This window comes from Chionomys nivalis, chromosome 3, assembly GCF_950005125.1.
Source record: "Chionomys nivalis chromosome 3, mChiNiv1.1, whole genome shotgun sequence".
Lineage (NCBI taxonomy): Eukaryota > Metazoa > Chordata > Mammalia > Rodentia > Cricetidae > Chionomys > Chionomys nivalis.
This window is the reverse complement of record NC_080088.1, coordinates 94,827,475-94,851,978: the sequence shown is the minus strand read 5'-3', so window position 1 is coordinate 94,851,978 and position 24,504 is coordinate 94,827,475. Positions and strand designations below refer to the sequence as shown.

At 40.7% G+C, this 24,504-nt stretch overlaps 1 protein-coding gene across 1 annotated transcript in view; it reads left to right on the top strand.

Annotated features, from left to right (window-relative positions):
• The window catches only part of Stag3 (STAG3 cohesin complex component), a 32,048-nt gene extending 25,127 nt beyond the window's left edge, over nt 1–6,921 (top strand). The window contains exons 30-34 of the mRNA XM_057764718.1: nt 2,694–2,862; nt 3,044–3,145; nt 3,406–3,487; nt 6,637–6,708; nt 6,913–6,921. Coding sequence (XP_057620701.1) covers nt 2,694–2,862; nt 3,044–3,145; nt 3,406–3,487; nt 6,637–6,708; nt 6,913–6,921 — 434 coding nt within the window. The remainder of the gene's footprint in view (nt 1–2,693; nt 2,863–3,043; nt 3,146–3,405; nt 3,488–6,636; nt 6,709–6,912) is intronic.
• The last annotated feature ends 17,583 nt before the right edge of the window (nt 6,922–24,504 follow it).

Genomic DNA, 24,504 nt, shown 5'->3' with positions numbered 1-24,504 from the left:
TAATATTCTAATAAATTTGATATAATAATGTGCATTTGCTATCATGCACTTTAAAATGTAAGTTTAAAACTGTTATCAGTTTTAATGAAATGTAATTTACATACTATAAAAGTAAGACCATCTTTTTTTGTTTTGTTTTGTTTGTTTGTTTTTCGAGACAGGGTTTCCCTGTGTAACAGCCCTAGCTGTCCTGGAACTAGCTCTTGTAGATCAGGCTGGCCTCGAACTCACAGAGATTCACCTGCCTCTGCCTCCCGAGTGCTGGGATTAAAGGCATGTGCCACCACGGCCCGGCTAGGCCATCTTTGTAAAGTGTGCACTTTGGTAACTTTTATGTTATCTTAAGTTTAAAGTGTGTGTGTGTGTGTGTGTATGTGTATGTGCATGTGAGCATGAGCACATGAACTGAACTTGGATCTTTTTTTTTTCCTGAGACAGGGTTTCTCTGTGTTGGCCTGGCTGTCCTAGAACTTACTTTGTAGACCAGGCTGGCCTTGAACTCACAGAGATAAACCTCTCTCTACCTCCTGAGCACTGGAATTTAAAATTGTGTTGTCTTTTTATTATTGAGTTGTTGAGGGTTCTTTACACATTCTAGATAGATCTTTATTAGGTAAAGATATACAAGAATGTTCTCAAATCTGTGGATTACCTTTTTATGCTGTTAATATTCCCTTTTTTTGGCATTCTTTTTATTTTATTTTGTTTTGAGAAGGGTTACTCTGTGTAGCCCTGGCTGTCCTGGAACTCTTTTTAGACCAGGCTGGCCTCTAACTCACAGAGATCTGCCTGCCTCTGCCTCCTGAGTGCTGGGATTAAAGGCATGCCCAGAATTGTTGATACTCTTTTTTTTTTTTTTTTAAGATTTTTTTATTTATTATGTGTATAGTATCCTCAGTATTCTGTCTGCATGTATGCCTGCAGGCCAGAAGAGGGCACCAGATCTCATTACAGATGGTTGTGAGCTACCATTTGGTTGATGGGAATTGAATTCAGGACCTTTGGAAGAGCAGGCAGTGCTCTTAACCACTGAGCCATCTCTCCAGCCCCATTGTTGATATTCTTAATTAGGATGAATTCTACCTTACCTATTTTTTTTAATTTTTATTTTTTAAAAAACAATCTTTTCTCATTTTACATACCAATTTCAGTCCCTTTTCCCTCTCCTCCTCCCATCCCCCCGCCACTTTCCATCCACCCTACCCCCCATCCACTCCTTAGAGAGGTTAAGGGTTCCCAAGGGGAGTCAACAAAGTCTGACACATCACTTGGAGTCAGGACCAAGGCCCTCCTCCTATATCTAGGCCGAGCAAGGTGTCCCTCTAAAGAGAATGGGTTTCAAAAAGTCAGTTCAAGCACCAGGGATAAATTCTGGTCCCACTGTCACTGACACCACAGACTGCCCAAGCCTCACAACTGTTACCCACATTCAGAGGGCCTAGTTTGGGCCTATGCAGGTTTTCCCATTGTCAATCCAGAGTCAGTGAGCTCCCACTAGCTTAGGCCAGCTGTTTCTGTGGGTATCCCCATCATGATCATGACCCCTTTGCTCATATTATCACTCCTTCCTCCCTTTGATTGGACTCTGGGAACTTGGCCCAAGGTTAGCTGTGGATCTCTGTATCTGATTCCATCAGTTAGTTGCTGGATGAAGTTTCTATGATGACAATTAAGGTAGTCATTAAGTTTCAGGGACCCTCTCCACTATTGCCTAATACCTTACATATTTTTATTTTCAACGTGTACTTTTTGTATGTAATGCCTAACTGACTAATCATTGACTAATCCAAGTTCACAAAGATTTACTTATGGCTACATTCCCTGCTGTCTTTAGTCCTTCATATAGGTTAATGGTGGCGACTTGGGTTTTTGGTTTCTGTGTACATACATGGTTGCAGAGGAGGAAGAGAGTCAGTAGAGTGCTCATCCCTGGCAAATGGTAATAGACATTTGACTAATGTTTTAAAATCACATCACCACTTGAGGTTTTCTCGGGGAAGGAGAGCCTCTGGTGTGGACACCTCAGTTGGTGGCATCGTTCTTCTTTACCCTCTGTAGAAAGTACTGGGCCTGCCTGGTAAGATGACATTAGCATTATCCTTTTGTCTTCTGTCTTAAGAAAACCCTGTTCAAGCCTCTGGTTCCAAAATGATTACCATTAATCTAGAATGGATAGGACTTCAGAATTCATGGCCTAACTGCTTAATTTTAGGGAGTCAGTCATCTCCCACATTCATCATCAAATGTTTATGCCCTCTGTGAAGTAAATATTTTTCTCTTTCTACCTTGTTTTCTAGATAGATAGTATTTGCTAGAATAGAAGCTAAACATAATGATTCATCATAACTCACACACAGGTACATTGTTATGTATGGCTCTGCTCATTGAAGTGGAATAAAATAAGGCTACATAGATTTTCCATTTCTTTTTTCTTTTTAGTTTTTTTCAAGACAGGGTTTCTCTGTAGCTTTGGAGCCTGTCCTGGAACTAGCTCTTGTAGACCAGGCTAGCCTCGAACTCACAGAGATCCATTGCCTCCTGAGTGCTGGGATTAAAGGCGTGCACCACCACCGCCTGGCGATTTTTCAATTTCTTTACTGCTTAACTTTCCCTTAAGAAATTCTGGACAGGTTTTGTAAAAAGTAACCCATGGCAGGTTCCTGATCTATTTGATATGTGTATCTACTTTGTAGGCTCTTGTAGGCCTCAGAAAGAAGAGCTCTCATCCCAAGAAGAAAGCCTTCAACTGAACAGTAGCTACCCAAAACCTACCCTCACCTCCACGGCAGTAAAGAGAAGACAGTCCCTGAGGCCAGTGGGCAAGAGGCAAAAAGCTAGTCCAGGACCAGAGCTGATCTGCAGGTGAGACCAGGGAAACCTTGGTGTTTCTGTTCTTTCCCCCATAGCACACTAGATTTTTGTGTGCTTTTCCATTGTTTTTATAGATGCAAAATGTCTCTTCCACACTCCATGCTATTCTCTACTCTTTTTATCCTTTGTGTTTTCTCAAACCCTGTCACTGACCCTGCTTTATTCTCAACAGTCAGCAACTCTCAGGCACCCAGAGGTTGAAGATGTCGAGTGCACAGTATTTCCAGATTCAGTGTGATCCTTCAGGCTCTGGTTTGGGCAAACAACTGACCCGGTTAGGTTCCCCCTTCCCACGTTGATTTACTCACTCTGACTTCTCACCTTAACCAGTGCTCCCTGGGTTGTCTTGGTCCCAAAACATTCCTCACATGTCTCTCTAGTGTGTAAAGGGCGGCTCTCCTCAGAAGCAGGAGTGGGAACTAGAGTCCTAATTCCTGCTCCACCACTGCCAGTCCCTCTTTCCCTGTGCCTGTGAAACACTCAGGGGGCATGGAAGGACCATCTAAAAACCAGTACTCTTTGCCACTACCATAGACTCAGCCTTATGGAAGAGGATGAGGAAGAAGAGCTAGGACTTCTGGATGGATCATGTGAAGAATGGCAAGGTGGAGACAAGGTGTGGACCCAACAGTCCCCTTTTCCAGAACTAGAGGCTGAGATGCCTGTTGTCAGTCAATGATGCCCTTGTTTCTGAAACTGCTGAAGGTTATTTGAAAGAGTCATAGAGGGAAGGAGGAAAGGTTGCAGACTTAGTTTATACTTTACTTTTCTTAAATAAGGAGCCCAGGAATGACCAGAGTTGGTCATTCACACTTATAATATCAGTACTTGGGAGACTGAGGCAAGAGGATTACTGTGAGTTTAAGACTACCCTGAGCTACAAAGTGGCTTCTAGGCCCAGCTTTGAAAACTGAAAGGAATAGAAGCTAGAAATGCAAAGGCCAGCAAGATAGTTTAGCAGATAAAGTACCTCCTACTAAGCCTGAAGGCTTGAGTTCAGTTCTCAGAACCCATGTGGTAGAAGGAGAAAAATTTCTTCCAGAACTTGCCCTCTTGGCTGGGCTGTGGTGGCACACACCTTTAATTCCAGCACTTGGGATGCAGAGGCAGGCTGATCTTTGTGAGTTCAAGGCCAGCTTGGTCTACAAGAGCTAGTTTCAGGACAGGCTCCAAAAACTACAGAGAAACCCTGTCTTGAAAAACAACAACAAAAAAAAAACCTTGCCCTGTGACCTATGCACAGTGCACACACTCACACATACACATGTACATGCACACATGCAAATAAATAAATGTTTTAAAAAAAAGAAAAGACTTGGAATAGCACATTTCTTCACAGTTTCCAGATAAGTATTGTTGCCACTGAATTTCCCAGTAATTGGAAAAATTGACTAGAGCCAGAGACAAATCCCTCAGTTCACCCCAGCCACACCCTTCTTTCCTGACAAGGCTGCCTGTCCCTGTCCTTCCACTTTCCCCTTTCTCTTTCCTGACTACCTGGTTTCTTTCTTTCTTTCTTTCTTTCTTTCTTTCTTTCTTTCTTTCTTTCTTTCTTTCTTTCTTTCTTTCTTTCTTTCTTTCTTCTTGTCTATGCTAGCCACATGGCTCAGTACCTTTTTCAGCGAGGCAGTCACATCTTGCTTCTTCTGTAACTGGGCCAGGACTGCAGACTAGGACTTCCTTCTTCCCAAAATTCTCCTGTTCTCATTGACCCGCCTCTACTTCCTGTCTGGTTGTCCCGCCTATACTTCCTGCCTGGCTACTGGCCAATCAGTGTTTATTTAAAATATAATTGACAGAATACAGACCATGGTCCCATACCATTTCCCATTTAAAAAATAAAAATAAAAAAAAAACCCAAGAAATCTGAATCTAATATCCTTTGTTTAGCTTTTCTCCTGATTATTATCCATAGTCCATTTTTGGGGGGATGTGGGTATAGTTTTCCAGGCTATTTCCTGCTTGTTGCGGGCACTGATAATCTTATGGGAACCTAAAGAAAATTTCGAATTATGATCAATTCCTGACTGGAGTATCCTGTGAGTCTTGATCATCTTAGGCAGCAGTCTTGAATCTGTTCTGGATGTAGAACTCAGACATCTGGGCCATCTGTTCCTACTGGAGATTTCTCAGGTGTTCTTCCTTGATCAAATCTGATTTTTCTTAACTCAGAATGAATCCACAACCTCTCATTTTCTGTGGAAACAAAAGCAAAACCTCTTCTCCAAAGTGACATATCTTTTCTTGGATTAATTTAGCAGCATTTATAAACAAATATCTTCTGGCAGCTTTCCTCAGCATTCAAACAATTCAAAGAGAACATAATAACATACAGTATCCAGACTCTCTGTGTATTTTTCATCTTTACATGACTTTATTTTAACCTCTATTTTATTTTTACTTTTAATATTTGGCTTTTTGAAACAGGTTCTCTGTGTACCTTTGGCTGTCCTGGAATTCCCTCTGTAGACCAGGCTGTCCTTGAACTAACTCATAGAGATCCCGCCTGCCTCTGCCTCCCAAATGCTGGGATTAAAGGTGTATGCCACCTCATCTTGAATTCACAGAGGTCTGTCTACCTCTGCCTCCCAAGTGTTGGGATTAAAGGTGTGTGCCACCACACCCAACTACTCTTTTTTTTTCTTTTTTTCTCCCAAGCCTACATATATTTTTAAAAACCGTAAACCATTTAGAGGTTTTTTTTATTTTGTCTTTGAGTCTATCTTTACCGTATCTCTCTTTTTTTGACATGAGTCTTTAATTTGCTAAGCAATATGGGTAGGATTAAAGCCGTGGCTTTGATGGCTGGTTCCAGCCCATTCCTTAGCTTTCTGAGGTTCCAGCCTCATGGTAGTGGTAGTGGCTGTAGCCATGTTTATTGCCACAAGTCTATGGCATTTCAAGGTCCCTGCCACCACCAAAAAGCATGCCTACCTGGTTTCTTTGGTGGATGATCTGACCTAGTAAGCAAAACAGAGAGCTTGAAGTGAGGTCAACTGAATGTGAGTCCTTAGTTTCGTATCAAGTTAGCTGTTGCTTGTCTCAGTCTCATTTCTCCATCCTTAAAATGGAGTATTTATACATAGTGTAGAGTACAAAGCCTTGCCTCATAAACTGCAAAGGTCTGTGCCTTAGCTCAGAGAAGCATGGATTCTAGGTTTGTAAGTAGTGGACATTTATTCCTTCAGCTCTGAAAGCTAGAAGTCTTGAGTTCTTTTAAGCACAGATGGGTTCTGGTAAGGGCTCAGTGCTAGTTGCAGGCTGTCTCATGAAGGCAAGAGCAAACACTGGCCTCTTGTAAAGGCACTAACATAATTTTAAGGGCTCCATGCTCTCACATAAACATATTCCAAAGGTCACCTCTTCTGTGGGCCCCAAAAGTTAAGATTTCAACATACATATCAAGTAGGTCTTACAGGAGGTAGAGGGGAGGAGAGCCCCCCCTTAGATAGCCAGTCCACACTAAGCTAATACTGTGTGCTATTATTTTATTGTCTTCTCTGTGGAGGGGAGAGAATGGAGACTTTGTTCTCAGAGGAAAATCTAAACAACACCTTCATATCTCTGTTCAAATAACACGGCTAGAATGCTAGGACAATTCTATTCTCTAGCTTCATAGCTGAATGCTTGGGAAGGATTCAACCAGCAGGCCAAGAGAAGGGTCGGTTCTATAATTTATCCCTTGAGACTTCAGAAGGAACTGTGTTTCTGTTGGTGGGTAGAATTTAGAACAACCTTTCTAACTTTTGGCTCTGTTTGCTCTAGCTACTTCGTAGCCCTTCTTCTCCCAGTGAGCATGGGCTGGACCTGTTAGATACTACAGAGCTGAATGTGGAGGTGAGCATTCCAGAGCTAGTGTGTGTGTCCTTGGAAATGATGGTGCTCAGCTGTGTGTTCATCTAATAGATGGAAAGATCAGAACCCGTGGGCTCCTCTATGTGGTCTTTGGGAACTCTCGTGGGGAACTAGAACAGCAGCCTTCTGTTTACTATTTGGTCTCTTCTCATGACTCCATGTTTTCCATTCTCCTTTTCATTTCAGGATTTCTGATGGACCTTTGGCCCCCTCCCCTTCTCCACTTCCCGCTTTAAGGCCATGAGTGAGCAAGAAGGAAGGAGTAAAATGAAGCATTCCTTTGGGCCCCAGCCAAGTACTTTAAAAGAAAGAGAAATGGCCTTGTATTTCAAACCTCCATTTCTTTCTGAATTGGTTCTTGTATAGAGAAGCCATGAGTCCTGTCATCCTAATGCACCAGAGTGCTATGCTTCTTTCTGCCTGTTCGCAGGGTTAGAGTTGGATAAGGGACTTCACCTCAGCATTGGAGTTTTTTTTTTAAACATTTGGTTTTCTATGTGGTACTTCTTCCCTGAGACACTGCCAGGCATAGATACAAGCTCTCAATAAACATGTTCAAATTAGCTGTTTCCAGGTATGACTTGAGATTGTAATGCTGATGGATATTAGTTATTTTGGCTTCCGGACACTGTGGCCCCCTATTTAAGTGCCTCCATACCCTCAGATATTTTGTGTATAGGTCCTCAAGGATGGATGGATCAGTCAGTGAAATAAGTGAGACAGATGGCTGAAGACAGTTTAGCTGTCTCTGAGCAGTTACACTAAACGTGATAGTGTAGGCCAAAGTGAGAGAAGATGGCACTGATAGGCAAGTGAGGTAGAGACCTGTCTCTTGAAATGAGTTCCACCCACCTAGCCCAGAGTGCATGGACTGGTGGCTGTCACCCAGTGGCTCTTTTCAGGGTAGTTTCTTACCCTTATCCCAAAGATGTAGTTTTCATACTCAAGATAGCTGAGAAAACAAAGATACAAAAATTACCAAATCTAAGAACTGGAGAAAAGTGACTATCTTTCCCTAGCCAGGTCCTACAAGTTCTCTCACACTGTTAGTTCTCTACTGTATCTCTCACCCAACTGCCACAAAATTGCCTCAGGAGACCTGACTTTTGGAAACTGCCCTTTTTAATTCTTTCTCTGCCTCCTGCAGCAGCATTGGACCTCTGTACTGTTACTAGATAGGAAGTCACAAACATGAAGACAACTGGGGTGACTTTCTGATGTCACTACTTTTTCCTGTGATTTAAGGAGCTCTTCAGCCTTTCTGTGGAGATATGATTCAAGTTCTTTTCTCGCCCCTTATTATGGGTCCCTTCTGAGCACCACCATCCAGATAGTGGTTGTGTGGAAAGAAGTCTTCCAAGTGATCAGGCCACCCAGCTCAAACCATTTCTTCCAAGACCTTTCTGGTCTTGCCCCACTTCCGCTTTCCTTCCAGGTAAAAGAGGAAGTTGGAGTGTGAGTCTCTTTAGAAGGCAACTTCATGCAGCAGATTCAGGGATCCAAGGAATCTGTAAACAGTTGGAACACTGAGGTGAAAATATACAAAAACTATGAGGTAGAAGAATCCAGGAGGGGAACGATCCCTGAGGTATTTAAATACCAGCTAAGTTAAAGATACTTCAGAAATGAAAAGAGAAACTTGGAGAATTTGTAAATGTGAACCGCAAGATAGCAATGTGGTAGGTTGATCCTTGGCCTCAGAATCTCCAGATGGGTTAGACCTTAGATTCCAATTTATTGATGCAGTGTTGGGAGACTGGGTCATCTTCCCTTTGAATATGGGCTCTCTCTTAGGGTTTCTTATTGCTGTGAATCAATAGCAGAGAGGAAAGGGTTTATTTTACTTACACTTACTACTAATTGTAGTTCATTGAATGAAGTCAGGAAAGGAACTCAAATAGGGCCAGAACCTAGAGACAGGAGTTGATATAGAGGCCACAGAAGGGTGTTGCTTACTGGCTTGCTCATCATGGGTTGCTTGGTCTGCTTTAGAACCCAGGACCACCAACCCAGGCATAGTACTACCTATGGGGCCCCTCCCCTCACCGGTCACTAATTAAGAAAATGCTCTTTAGTTGGATCTTATGGAGGCATTTTTCTCTCAACTGAGGTTTCCTCCTTTCAGATGATTCTAGTTTGTATCAAGTTGACATAAAACTAGGCAGGATAGGCTATGAGTGCTCAGCTAATAAAATATGGTAGAAATGATGCTAGACCAGTTTATGGGCTTAGATTTTAAGGAAATTGCCCAATTTTGCTTACAGTTTCTTAAACTGGGCAGTTCTGGAGTCAGGTACCCCACTGTGAGAAAGCCTAAGCAGCCACATGGACAGGCTGTGTGCAACTACTCCAGCCAACAACCCTTTCAGAGGTTTCAGCCAGCATCCAGCAACATCCAGCCAGAACTTGCTGCCAAATGTGGTCTAGGCAGGAATTAGATGATCCCAGCCCAGCTTGTAAATTTTCCCAGAGAAGGCCCAGACACTGGGAAGCTGAGATGAGCCATCAATTCTGTACTCATGTTTTCCAAAGCCCCAACTATAGAATCTTTGAGTATAAGAGGTGGTTTTTTTACACTATGGAATCTAGAGAGGGTTGTTGCGTTACCATGGTAACTAGGCCATCCCTAGAGAGGCATCAGTCCAAAAGTTTGGGGATCTTTTTGTCATTTTTTTTTCCTTATAAGCCAGGTGTGGTGACACATACTTGTAATTCTAGGACTGGGAAGGCTGAGTTGGCAGACCACAAGTTTGAGGTTGGCCTGGGCTATATGGTTTTTTAAACACATTGTTTCAAAAGTAGCTACTTGTAAATGATGTAATTATAATTTCATAATAAAATTATAAATATTTGTAATTTATACAGATATTTCTTCATTTTGTATGTTATAATGCACATTTAAATATAATTGACAAGTGATCTGTATCAGTTAATTTTATGTGATAAAGTACCATAAGCAAGAGCAGCTTATAGAAGGAAGAGATTATTTTGCTTATTGTTTCAGAGGGATAAAGAGTCCATCATGGCAGGGAGGAATGGCTACTAGAGTTAAGCAGAGAGTGACTAGAAGTGACTTTGAATGTTCAAAGTCTGCTTCCAGGGCTGGAGAGATGGCTCAGCAGTTAAGAGCATTGCCTGCTCTTCCAAAGGTCCTGAGTTCAATTCCCAGCAACCACATGGTGGCTCACAACCATCTGCAATGAGGTCTGGTGCCCTCTTCTGCCCTTCAGGCATACACGCAGAAAGAATATTGTATACATAATAAATAAATAAATATTGAAAAAAAAAAGTCTGCTTCCAGTGAAAAGCACTTCCCCCTCCCAAACAGTGCCATCAACCAGGACCAAGTGTTCACATCCTATACAGTGGGACATTCTCATTCAAACCACCATGTATTTAAATAGTTGGTAGTTAGAGGTATAACATACCTTTTGGTGTTTAAAAAAAAGGTTTAGAACAAAGAAACATATAGTTCTAACAACCTCTTTAACTACAAAAAGGATTTCAGCGTTAATCCAAATGGCATAGATGACTTTCTACATTTAGTGCTTCAGTAGAGAAGTTTAACCTCCCCCCACCACAGATAAAGTCTCCATTTCAGGTAGCTTCAGAAAATGATTTCCAAGGACAGATAGCATACTCTTTACAGGACAGGTCAGAACTGACTTCTATTGTGAATGGCAGTCTGGGAGACGCTCTGGGAACTGAAACCCTGTAGCACCTCAGCCACTCAGTGGTGACGCCTTGTGTGTTTGGCTTGCTTTCCTTCCCTTAGAAATGCTAGTCTTGTTAGAGATGGTCTGTGGCATTTAAGTGCCACTGAAAGCACCAGAAGAACAGCTTTGTAGTTTGTACATGCATGCACATTCTCTCTCTCTCTCTCTCTCTCTCTCTCTCTCTCTCTCTCTCTCTCTCCCTCTTTTCCTCCCCTCTCCCTCCCCCTTTCTCACACACATAAATTGTGTGTGTGTGTGTGTGTGTGTGTGTGTGTGTGTGTGTATGTTTCTGTGTGTACCTACATGCATGTGGAAGCCAAATGTTGATATCAGGCATCTTCTTCACTGCCCACATTATTTTTTGAGTCAGGGTCTCATTGTATCTGGAACTCATCAATTCTTTTAGACTGGCTGACCAGCCCTCAGGGATTCTCCTATCTCTTCTCCAACATTGGTTTTGTATGCATGTGTCCAGCTTTTTTTTTCATATACATGGTTCCTAGGGATTGAACTCAGGTCTGCCTGCATACATACTAGGCATTACAAACTAACCTATCTCCCCACCCCTTGTATATCTTTTCCATTTTCATTTTATGCATATGGTTGTTTTTCCTGCATGTATGTACCAGCAAGATTGAGAAGTGCTCAAAGAGACCAGAAAAGGGCACTGGGTCCCCTAGACCTGAAGTTACAGATAGTTGTGAACTGCCATGTGGGTGCTGGGACTCAAACCCAGGAGCTCTGAAGAGCAGCCAGTGCTCTTAACCACTGAGCCATCTTTTCAATCCCAAGATTTAATTTTAAGTATTTGTATGTCTGTGTTTTGCATGTGTGCAGGTGTACTCAGAGGCCAGAAGAGGGCATTGGATGCCTTGGAGTTATAGGTGGTTGTGAGTACTTGAAATGGATGCTGAGAACTAAACATGCTGAGAGCCAAGCTCAGGTCCTCTATAAGAGCAACAAATGCTCTTAACCACTGAGCCACCTCTTTAGCATACTCTCTATGTTAATTTAAAAGTTAGAAATGATCTTTATTTCTCCTGAACATCTGTAGGTGGCTTAGATACCACTGGGTCTTCACTGCCCTTCTTAGCTTAGCTCTGCCCATGTTGGCTAAGGCATGATAGGAATCTCAGCAATATTTCAGACTGGCCAGGTTGGGCCCTTAGCTAAGGTCAGCTTGAGAGGCAGTTGTGGAAGCTTTTCATGGGTTTATAAGTAATGGTAAACAATGCTTTTTAGGCCTCAAACTCTATTCTTTTAGCTCAATATTGAATAATTATTTTTAAATCATTTAATATTCAGAAAGGCCTGTGTATGGTTGTGTATGTGTCAGGGGTGGGGGTGAGGTAAGTGGTACCAGGACCTGACCCATTCCAGGAAAATTTTCTGCCACTGAGATATGACCCAGCCCCTTTAATTTCATTTTTGTTGAGACACAGTCTTGCACTATGTATCCCAGGCTGGCCTTGAACTACAACCCTTTTGCCTTTACTTTGGTGCTATGATTACACGTTTATAATCATCATTCCTGGCAAACTCCCCCACCCACCCCATAATACAAAGTTCATTTAGTTTCTCCTGTAAGAGCCTCCAATATCTGAATAGTTTATTCTCTTTAGAAATCCAAGACATTTTTTCCCTGTAAACCTGTAAATAGGTATAAAACCAAGAAACAATTTATTGGCTAGAGGGACATGAGTTATGATCCATAGAACCCAGTAAACTGGAATATGGTAGCATGTATCCATAGTCCCAGCATTCTGAAGGCAAGCTGAAAGGCAGAGACAAGGACTCCCTTGACGCCTGGAATACACAGGGACAAACAACATGAGACTCTGCCTCAAACAAACTGAGAGGTGAGAACAGACACTCAAAACTGTTTTCTGAATTCCATATGAATGCTGTGGTACCTGCATACTCATGCTCACAGAATGATTTTAACAACATAAATAGCACAAAGTAAATATTTTATTCCAAAATGGACAAATGTGGGTATAGCAAAATAAAGATAGGAACAGAATAAGACCAAAAGCCTAGTAAATAGTATGTCTAACATTTCAGACTTGTGAAAGAATCACAGTGAATGTCCTCACTCCTGGTACCTCTTTTCTGAATTGACAGTTCTCATCACTAACCAACTTTCTAACAAAGAGGGGAGGGTACAATTTCAGCTCACAGTTCAGAGAAATTCAGTCCATCATGGTGGGGAAGGCAAGGTAGTGAGAGAGGTTTGGTCTGTAGCACTACTCGGGAAGCAGATACATTGAATGCCTGTGTTCATCTCAAGCTGTATCTTTTATCTCGGTGGATAAGAGTGCAAGAATGAGAACCTCAGTTCTGACACCTGTACCCATATGAAATGCCTGGTTATGGGCCACACATTGGTGGCTGTATCAGAGAAACTGTAGTCAGCAATGGAGCTCATGAAGTTCAGTTCACTGAATAGCAAAGCTAAAGCCTGGGTGGAGGCAGTGGACTGTCTCCAGAATGCCCCTTGTTTATGCTGTCCTCCCTCCTGCTTGCTGCTGTATTTTGCATGGTGTGATTATTATGTGAAAGGATCCCCTGTATCTAGTATAGTGTGATTGCTTCATGGGAAAATCCTATTCCTCCCTGGACACCGTACTTGCAGATCAAAATGAAGATGATTCTTATAAGAACAATGATGCTTAGTTAGATCTATGGCCTTTCTGAGTCAGCCTAAAAGATATAAGTGGTTAAGACAGTAAAGATGATTAAAGATGATTAAGGAAACAGTTTAGGTGATTTTGCCAATTTAGTAAGAGATACAAAAAAAAAAGGCAAAAAAATAGGTTAGAAATCACTTTCAGCTTTGTTAGATGTGAGATTTACAGAGGATAAAAAAATAAGGACAAGGAAGTCTCATGAATTCTGCCTGGGGAAAACAGGCTGATAATCAAAGAAAACAATTATGTCTCTACACCCAGGGTTAGGCCTAATTTCCTTGGTCATGCAGCTTACAGAATTAATCTCAGGCCCCAGTATGCATTCCAAAACAACAAAGTTGTGAAAGGAAATTGAATGACCCTATTGTGTGTAAAGAAAAATAAATGGAGCAGGAGCAGGTATAAGGGAGCCACCACTGAGGGAGCAAGCCTGAGCCAGAGAACTCTGTGGGACTGGGCCCAAGCCAGGGACCTTCCTGGTAGCAGGCTCAGGCCAGGGATATCCACATGACCTTCGCCAGAGCGGGCCTGAACCAGCGATGAGGCAGGACTACCACAGAAGCAGGTACAAGGGAGCCACTGCTGAGGGAGCAGGCCCGAGCCAGAGACTATAGGACTGGTAGTGAATCTGCAACCTCTGAGGTAGCAGGCCTGAGCCAGCCACCACAACCAGAGCAAGCTTAAACCAGTGAACTGCACAGGAGCAGGCCCAAGACAGCAACCTCAGCTCAAACACCCCAAGCAAGCGATCTCCATTGAAGCAGGCACAAATGACCCCTGGTACTGTAGAGCAACCCCAAGGAGCACTGAACGGCTTCTAGGAACACCGAGTGACCTCTGAGGTGACTGGAACCATGTGTTGCAACCATCTGAGCCTTGCATCCACTGACACCTGGAAGACTGATCTTCAGAGACACAGACAGCCCAACTACACCAATCAGAGGTAAAAATGGGTACACTAGGTAAAAACACAACACCACTAAGAGCAACACGACACCAATAGAAACTAGTGACCCTACAACAGAAAGACTTGAACAACCAAATATAGATGAAGCAGAAGAAAATGACCTAAAAATAACTTTAAGAGAATGCTTGAGGTCCTTAAAGAGGAAATAAAAAATTCCCTCAAAGAAATGGAGGAAAAGACTAACAAAAAATTGGAAGAAATCAACAAATCCCTTAAAGAAAACAAAAATCAATCAAACAGGTGAAAAAAATGATTAAAGACTTGAAAGACAAAATAGAGACAATAAAGAAAACACAAGCTGAGGGAATTATAGAAACAAATTATGAGAAAACCATCAGGAACCACAAATGCAAGCATAAACAGAAGAATACAAGAGATGGAAGAGAATCTCAATTGCTGAAGACACAATAAAGAAAATAGACTCATCAGTCAAAGAAAATATTAAATCTAACAAAAGCTTAGCACAAAATATCCAAGAAATATGGGACACCATGAAAAGAATAAGAATAATAGGGATAGAAGAACTCCAGCTCAAAGTCACAGAAAATTTATTCAACAAAATCATAGAAACAAACTTTCCTAACCTAAAGAAAGATATGCACATGAAGATATAAGAAGCTTACAGAACACCAAATAGACTGGATCAAAACACTAAACATACAGAATAAAGAAAGAATATTAAGAGCTGCATGCAATGGAAATAGGCAAAGTAACATATAAAGGCAGACCTATCAGAATTACACCTGACTTCTCAATGGAAACAACAACAAAAAAAGAAAGCCAGAAGGTCCTACTCAAGCATTATGCAGACATTAAGAGACCACAGATGCCATCTCAGACTACTATATCCAGCAAAACTTTAACCATAGACAGACAAAACAAGATATTCCATGACAGAGCCAGATTTAACCAATACCTAACCACAAACACAGCACTACACAAAGTACTAGAAGGAAAACTCCAATCCAAGGAAGTTGGCTACATCTACAAAAACACAGACAATAGATAATCTCACAGCAGCAAATCCCAAAGAAGGGAAAAACACAATAACATTACCAACAATGAAAACTAAGATAATAGGAACTAGCAGTCACTGGTTATTACTATCCCTTAATATAAATGGACTCAACTCACCTATAAAAGACACAGGCTAAGAGAATGGATAGGAAAACTGAACCCATCCTTCTGCTGCATACAAGAAACACACCTCAGTCTCAATGACAGACATTGCCTCAGAGTAAAGAGTTGGCAAAAATTTTTTCCAATCAAATGGACCTAAGAAACAAGCTACTGTAGCGATCTTAATATCTAACAAAATAGACTCCAAACTAATATCAATCAAAAGAGACAAAGAAGGACATTTCAAGATAGTCACAGCAAGAATCTATCAAGAGGAAATCTCAATACTGAGCATCTATGTCCCAAATACAAGGGCACCCTCATATGTAAAATAAACACTTTTTTTTGTTGTTTTATTTGAGTCAGGGTTTCTCTGTGGCTTTGGAACCTGTCCTGGAACTAGCTCTCATAGACCAGGCTGGCCTCAAACTCATAGAAATCTACCTGCCTGTGCCTCCCAAGTGCTGGGATTAAAGGCGTGCGCCACCACTGCCTGGCAGAAACACTTCTAAACTTAAATCACACATTAAACCCTACACACTAATAGTGAGAGACTTTAACATCCCACTCTCACCACTGGATAGGTCTGTCAGACAGAAAATTAACGGAGAAATAAAGTAACTAACAGATGTTATGACTCAAATGGACTTAACAGACATCTATAGAATATTCCATCCAAACATAAAAGAATATACCTTCTCCTCAGCACCTCATGAAACCTTCTCAAAAACTGACCACATACTAGGTAACAATGCAAACCTCAACAGATACAAAAAATTGGAATAACCCCATGTATCTTACTGGATCACCATGGCTTAAAAATAGAATTCAACAACAACACTAATTCCACTAAAGCCCACAAACACTTGGAAATTAAACAATGCTTACCTGAATCATCAATGTGTCAAGGAAGAAATAAAGGAAGAAATTAAAGACTTCCTAAAATTCAATGAAAATGACCACACATCACACAAATTTATGGGACACAATGAAAGCATGTTAAGAGGAAAGTTCATAGCACTAAATGCCTACATAAAGAAGCTGGAAAAAAATCCACTCTAGTGAGTTAACAGAACGTTTGAAAACTCTAGAACAAAAAGAAGCAAACTAACCCAGGAGGACTAGCCAGCAGGAAATAATCAAGTTGAGAGCAGAAATCAACAAAATAGAAACAAAGAAAACAATACAAAGAATAAGACAAAGAGTTGGTTCTTTGAGAAAATCAATAAAGTAGACAAACCTTTATCCAAACTACCCAAAAGGCAGAGAGAGAGAATATTCAAATTAACAAAATCAGAAATGAAAAGGGGGACATAATAGACATTGCGGAAATCTAGAGAATCATTAGATCATATTGTGAAAACCTGTACTCCACAAAATTGGAAAACTTAAAGGAAATGGACAACTTTCTGGATAAATATCACTAACTAAAATTGGATCAAGACCAGATAAGCAAATTAAATAGACCTCTAAACAATAAATGGGACCTACTGAAACTGAGATGCTTCTGTAAAGCAAAGGACACGGTCAAAAAGACAAAACAGCAGTCTACATTATGGAAAAAGATCTTCATCAACCTCACATCAGACAGGACTGATCTCCAAAACATACAAAGAGCTCAAGAAATTGGTCGTCAAAAGAACAAATAATTCAATAAAAAATGGAGTACAGACCTAAACAGAGAACTCTCAACAGAGTAATTAAAATGGCTGAAAAACACTTAAGGATATGCTCAACATCCTTAGCAATCAGAGAAATGCAAATCAAATCAACTCTGAGATTCCATCTTACACCTGTCAGAATGGCCAAGATCAAAAACACTAATGACAACTTATGCTGGAGAGGATGGGGGGTAAAGGGAACATTCTTGCATTGCTGGTGGGATTGCAAACTGGTACAGCCCTTTTGAATATCAGTATGATGATTTCTTTTTTTTAATATTTATTTATTTATTATGTATACAATATTCTGTCTGTGTGTATGCCTGCAGGCCAGAAGAGGGCACCAGACCCCATTACAGATGGTTGTGAGCCACCATGTGGTTGCTGGGGATTGAACTCAGGACTTTTGGAAGAGCAGGCAATGCTCTTAACCTCTGAGCCATCTCTCCAGCCCCCAGTATGATGATTTCTTAGAAAATTAGGAAACAACTTTCCTCAAGACCCAGCAATACCACTTTTGGGTATGTACCCCAAGGATGCTCAATTGTACCACAAGGACATGTGCTCAACTATGTTCATAGTAACATTGTTTATCAGAACCTGGAAACAACCTAAATACCCCTCAATCGAAGAATGGATAAGGAAAACGTGGTACATTTACACAATGGAGTACTACACAGCAGAAAAAAATGACATCTTGAAATTTGCAGGGAAATGGATCTAGAAAATATATTGAGTGAGGTAACCCAGACCCAGAAAGACAAATATCATACTATTCTCTCATAAGTGTCTTTTATACATAAAGCCAAAAAAAGCCTACAATTCATAATTCCAGAGAATCTAGACAATAATGAGGATCCTAAGAGAGACATACATGGATCTAATGTACATGGGAAGTAGAATAAGACAAGATCTCCTGAGTAAATTGGGAGCATGGGGACCATGGGAGAGGGTAGAAGAGGAGGTGAGAGAAAGGGAGGGGAGTGGAGAAAAACATATAGCTCAATGAAAACAACAATAAAATAAAGAAAAATAGATGGTCAGCTGAGCACTCTTTTAAAGTTTCTCTGGAGTAGAATTAAGAAAAAAATCTGCTACACTGAAACCCCAAACAGCTTCCTGTCAGGACAAAAGGAACTGGCTGAGATATACTTGGCTTGCTTAAAATTTTGTTAATCATTTATGAAGGAATCATTGCTTTGGGGTGAAGATGTTATGGTGTGAAAATTAATACAAAGAAAAATGTCTAACTGCTTGTGGACTTCTAAGAAAAACATGTAACTTCTGATCTTAATGTGATTTCCTATGTAAAGATTTTAATTTGTTTTTGGAAAATATGTAATTTGTGGTTCTGAGGTTGAAATCTTTTCTTGCATAGAAATCTTTGTATTGGGGGAATAAAAAGGATAAGAGAAAAATAAGAGATAGAAAAAGGAAAGATGTAGAAGGAAAAACATCAGGAAAGAGAAGGGGAACCATCAGAGAAGAAAAAAGAGAACATCAGAAGAGAGATAGGAGAACAACTGAAAAGAAGAAAATGTCAGGGTAGAAGAACAGAACAGAACAACCAGCAGAGAGAAAAATAAAAGAAGAATTGAACTCTGGCTCTCAAATAAAGTTCCTGTGTGTGTCTGTGCATCTGTCCAGTTGTTCACCTACTCCACATCTCCTCTCCACTCTTTCTGACCTGCTGGGTGCTGGGCCTCTCAGCAGTAGCCACACATCTGTAGCCCCCAGCACTGTGGGGGGAAGGGACAGGAGAATGGTTGGGGTTTGCCGACCACCAGTCTACCTCTAGATTCTGTAAGAGACCTAGTGATGGAACAGGACACCCAATGTCTTTCTCAGATTTCTACTCATGCCCTGGTAAACATTTGGACATCACACACACACACACACAAAATGATGACAAAACTTCAACTGGTGTTATTGTTCTCCCGAAAAGCAAAGTCAGTGGTGCTGTGTTTGAATCACAGGTGAAGAGATTTTTTGGGGTCACTGAGAAAGTCTTTGGCTACTGCGTAAAAGTTACCACATCTTTGAACCCTAGTTCCCTGATCCAGTGGTTATAGAAATAGAAAATAACCTGTCTTGAAGTGAGGGGAGGCAGTGGCAGAAAGGAGTTTCCTTCTGTCCATAGATCTTTGAAATCTTTGTTGGGTTCTCCAGAACCCTGCCCTGGAGACAGTGTATCTGTACTGGCCTGCCCTGGGCATCCTGAAGGATATATCCTCAGCTGCAGTTACTAAGCACCTCCTGTGTACATTCACTACGTTCCCTTATAAAAGGTGGGCCTTGCCTACCTCCCTGTTTCTCTCTCTTGCTTTCTTTCTCTGTCTCTCTCTTCTGCCATTCTTGTTCCCAGGTACTGGTCTCTGCCCCCTTCTTTGCCCCTTCTCTCTCCTCTTCCAATAAACCTCCCATGTGAGTCCTATTGTATGGTGTGGCTCCTTCCTGCCATTTTAAAAATTATGATGGGATGAAGCACTGCATTCCTAGAATAAGTCGCTCTAGAGCAGGTTTCTAATCTAATTAGAATTTTGCATGTGCAGAATCAGCATGGCCCAGATATGTAGCACTAAAGGGCTGTGGCTAGGAAGGAGTTAATTAACAAAATTAAAAAGCATTACTACTCACCCACTGAAGCTAGAGACTTCTAGTATGCAAGGGCAGTCTCATATTCAATAGAGAGACTTCTAGAATGCAAGGGCAGTCTCATATTCAGTAGAACCAGCAATGGGTGCGGTGGTGCCTACCTGTAACCCAGCACTTAGGAGGTGAAGTGGTGTGTGTGTGTGTGTGTGTGTGTGTAATTCAAGGCCAGTCTCAGCTACGTAGTTCAAAGCCAACATGGTCTACAGAGTGAGTTCTAGAACAGCCTGGGCTACACAGAGAAACCCTGTCTCAAAAAAGAACCAGTGGACCTATCCCCTGCAACCTCAGTGGAACTCTGAAACATAGGCTGCAAATTCACAGAGAGGACCAAGAGAGAGGACCAAAAGAGAAACTCTGAAGCACAGGCTGTGACTACACAGAGTAGACCAAAAGAGCAGGCCAAGAGAGATCTCAGACAGCAACAGTACAGAGCAGACCAGGAACAGTTTCCAAAGATACAGACAACCTCTGGAAGGATTGGACCAAGAGGCAAGAACACTCTAGCACAAATTGGAGGAAGACATGGGAGATGCCAATGCAAGAATTCATTCAACCTAAAAAGCAACATGATAACACCAGAACCCAGAGGTCATACAACAGGAAAACTTGGTCATCCTAGCCCAGAAGAAGCAAAAGAAAATGATTTTAAACATAAGTATATGAGGATGATAGAGACCTTTAAAGAGGAAATGAAAAATTCCCTTAAAGAAAGGGAAAAACAAAAAATTGGAAAAAATTAATAAATCACTCAAAGAAACCCAAGAAAGCCAAGGAAAACAAACAGGTGAAGCAAGCAGTTCAAACAGTTCAAGACTTGAAGTCTGAAATAGAGGCAATAGAGAAAACAAAAACCGAGGGAAATCTGAGTAAATGAACAGGAACTACAGAGGCAAGCACAACCAACAGAATACAAGAGATGAGCCAGGCAGTGGTGGTGCATGCCTTTAATCCCAGCACTCGGGAGGCAGAGGCAGGCAGATATCTGTGAGTTCAAGGCTATCCTGGTCTATAAGAGCTAGTTCCAGGACAGCTAGGACTGTTTTACAGAGAAACCCTGTCTTGAAAAATAAAAGTAAAAATAACAAAAGAGAGAGAGAGATAGAGAGATAGAGATAGAGAGAGAGAGAGAGAGAGAGAGAGAGAGAGAGAGAGAGAGAGAGAGAGAGGAGAGAGAGAGATTGAGAGATATGGTATGGAAGATACTATAGAGGAAATAGATTCATCAGTCAAAGAAAATGTTAAATCCAACAAATTATTTTTTTCGCTTTTTAAATATTTTTTTTAAAAAGAAAAACTATGTTCATTAAAGATACCAATCCCAGTTTCCACTCCTTCCCCTCCTCCCAGTCCTTCTACCTACTTTCCCTACCTCACCCCCCATACACTCCTCAGAGAGGTTAAGGCACATAACTTTGGGGAAAGTCCAGCCCCCCCCCCCATAGTTAGGCTGACCAAGGTATCCATCCAAAGAGAATAGGTTCCCAAAAGGCAAGTACAAGGAGTAGGGATAAATCCTGGTGCCACTGCCTGTTGCCCTGCAGCCTGCCCCAGTCATACAACTGTCACCCACATTCAGAGGGATTAGTTTGGTCCTATGCTGTTTCCTTTCCTGTACAGCTGGAGTTGGTGAGCTCCCATTAGCTCAGGTAAACTGTTTCAATGGTGTCTCCATCATGGTCTGGTCCGCTTTGCTCATATTCTCACTCCATCCACTCTTCAACTGGAGTCCAGTGCTCCAATACAGGTCTCTGCCTCTTTTTCCATCAGTTGCTGGATGAAAGTTTTATGGTGATATTGAAGATATTCATCAGTCTGACTGCAGGCAAGGACAGTTAACACAAAACATCCAGGAAATCTAAGACATAATAAAAAGACAAACCAAAGAATAATAGGAAAAGAAGGAGAAGAACTTCAGCTCAAAGGCACAGAAAATATACTCAAGAAAATTATAGAAGAAAACTTTCCAAACCTAAAGAAGGATATCCTTGTGAAGGTACAAGAAACTTGCAGAATACCAAATAGACTGGACCCCTCCCCCCCCAAAAAAATCCCCTGGTCATATAATAAAACACAAAATATACAGAATGAAGAAAGAATATTAATAGCTACAAAAGAAAAAGGTCAAGTAACATATAAAGGCAGACCTATCAGAATTATATCCAACTTGTCAATGGAAACCATGAAAGTCAGAAGGTCCTGGACAGATGTACTGAGACACTAAGAGACCACGGATGTCAGGCCAGACTACTATACCTAGCAAAGCTTTCAATCGCCATAGATGGAGAAAACAAGATATCCCATAACAAAACCAGATTTAAACAATACCTATCCACAAATCCAGCCCTACAGAAAGTAGTAGAAGGAAAACTCTAACCCAAGGAAGCTACCTGCACCCACCAAAAACACAGGCAAAAGATAACCTCACACCAGCAAGCCCCAAAGAATAGAAACACAAAAACACTACCAGGTCACTAATATCTCCTAAAAAAAAATCAATGAACTCAATTCACCTATAAAAAGACACAGACCATGGGAGTGGATAAGAAAACAGGATCCATCCTTCTGCTGTATACAAGAAACATACCTCAGCCTCAAAGACAGACATTATCTCAGAGTAAAGGACTGGGAAAAGATTTTCCAATCAAATATAGCCAAGAAACAAGCGGGTGTAGCTATCCTAATATCTAACAAGATAGACTTCAAATTAAAATCAGTCAGAAGAGATAGAGAAGGAAACTTTATACTCATAACAGGAACAATCAATCAAGATGAAGTCTTAACCCTGAACATCTATGCCCCAAATACAAGAGCATCCACATATGTAAACAAAAAAAAATTACTCAACCTTAAATCACACATCAAACCCCACACACTAATAGTAGGAGATTAAACACCCCACTCTCCCCAATGGACAGGTCTGCCAGACAGAAACTTAACAGAGAAATAAGAGAACTAACAGATGTCATGACTCAAATGAACTAAACAGACATCTACAAAACATTCCACCCAAACACAAAAGAATATGCCTTCTTCTCAGCACCTCATGGAACCTTCTATAAAATTGATCACATACTCAGTAACAAAGCAAGTCTCAACAGATACAAATAAATTGGAGTAACCCCCTGGATTTTTATCAGATTATTCTGGTTTAAAGATAGAATTTAACAACAACACTAATTGCAGAAAGCCTATAAACTCATGGAAATTGAACAGTGCTCTATCGAACGACCCCTGGGTCAAGGAAGAAATTAAAGACTTCCTAGAATTCAATGAAAATGAAAGCACAACATACCCAAATCTATAGGGCACTATGAAAGCAGGGCTAAGAGGAAAGTTCATAGCACTAAGTGCCTACATAAAGAAAGAGGAGAAAGCTCACACTAGTGACTTAACAGCACACCTGAAAGTTCTAGAACAAAAAGAAGCAGACTCATCCAGGAGTAGATGACAGGAAATAACCAAATAGAGGGCTGACATCAATAAAATAGGAACAAAGAAGGCAATGAAACAAAGAGCTGGTTCTTGAAGAAAATCAACAAAATAGACAAATCTTTATCTAACTAACCAAAAGGCAGAGAAAGAACATCCAAATTAACAAAATCAGAAAGAAAAAGGGGGACATAACAACAGACACTGAGAAAATCCAGAGAATAATTAAATCATACTACAAAAATTTGTACTTTACAAAATTGGAAAATGTAAAAGAAATGGACAATTTTCTAGATAGGTATCACATACCAAAATTAAACCAAGACTAGGTGAACATTTTAAATAGACCCATAATCTGCAAGGAAATAGAAGCAGTCGTCAAAAGGATACCAACCAACCAAAACAAAACAAAACAAAAAGCCTAGGGCTGGATGGTTTCAGTGCAGATATCTACCAGAACTTCAAAGAAGAGCTAATACTTATACTCCTTAAAGTGTTCCACATAATAGAAACAGAAGGAACATTACCAAACTCTTTTTATGAAGCTACAGTTACCCTGATACTGAAACCACACAAAGACTCAACCAAGAAAGAGAATTACAGACCAATCTCACTCATGAACAGAGATGCAAAAATATTCAATAAAATACTGGTAAACTGAATCCAAGAACACATAAAAAAAATCATCCACCATGATCAAGTCAGCTTTATTCCAGAGATGCAGGGATAGTTCAACATATAAAAATCTAGCAATATAACCCATCATATAAATAAACTGAAAGAAAAAAAATCATATGATCATCTCATGAGATGCTGAAAAATCATTTAACAAAATCCACCACCCCTTCATGATAAAGGTCTTGAAGAGATCAGGGACACAAGGAATGTATCTAAACATAATAAAAGCAATATACAGCAAGCCGATAGCCAACATCAAATTAAATAGAGAGAAACTCAAAGCGATTCCATTAAGATCAGGAATAAGACAGGGCTGTCCACTTTCTCCATATCTATTTAACATAGTTCTTGAAGTTCTGGCTAGAGCAATAAAGCAACAAAAGGAGATCAAGAGGATTCAAACTGGAAAGGAATAAGTCAAGGTTTCACTATTTGCAGATGATATGATAGTATATATAAGTGACCCCCAAAACTCTACTAGGGAATTCCTACAGCTGATGTGGCAGCTTCAGTAATGTGGCAGGATACAAGTTCAACTCAAAAATATCAGTAGCCCTCCTATATACTAATGATAAAGAAGCTGAGAAAGAAATCAGAGAAACATCACTCTTCACAATAGACACAAATGACATAAAATATCTTGGGAGTAACACTAACCAAAGAAGTGAAAGACCTATTTGACAAGAACTTTAAGTCTTTGAAGAAAGAAATTGAAGAAGACACCAGAAAATAGAAAGATCTCCTGTGCTCTTGGAATAATAAAAATGGCACTTCTACCCAAAGCTGTCTATAGATTCAATGCAGTCCCCATTAAAATCTGAACACAATTCTTCACAGACCTTGAGAGAACAATACTCAACTTC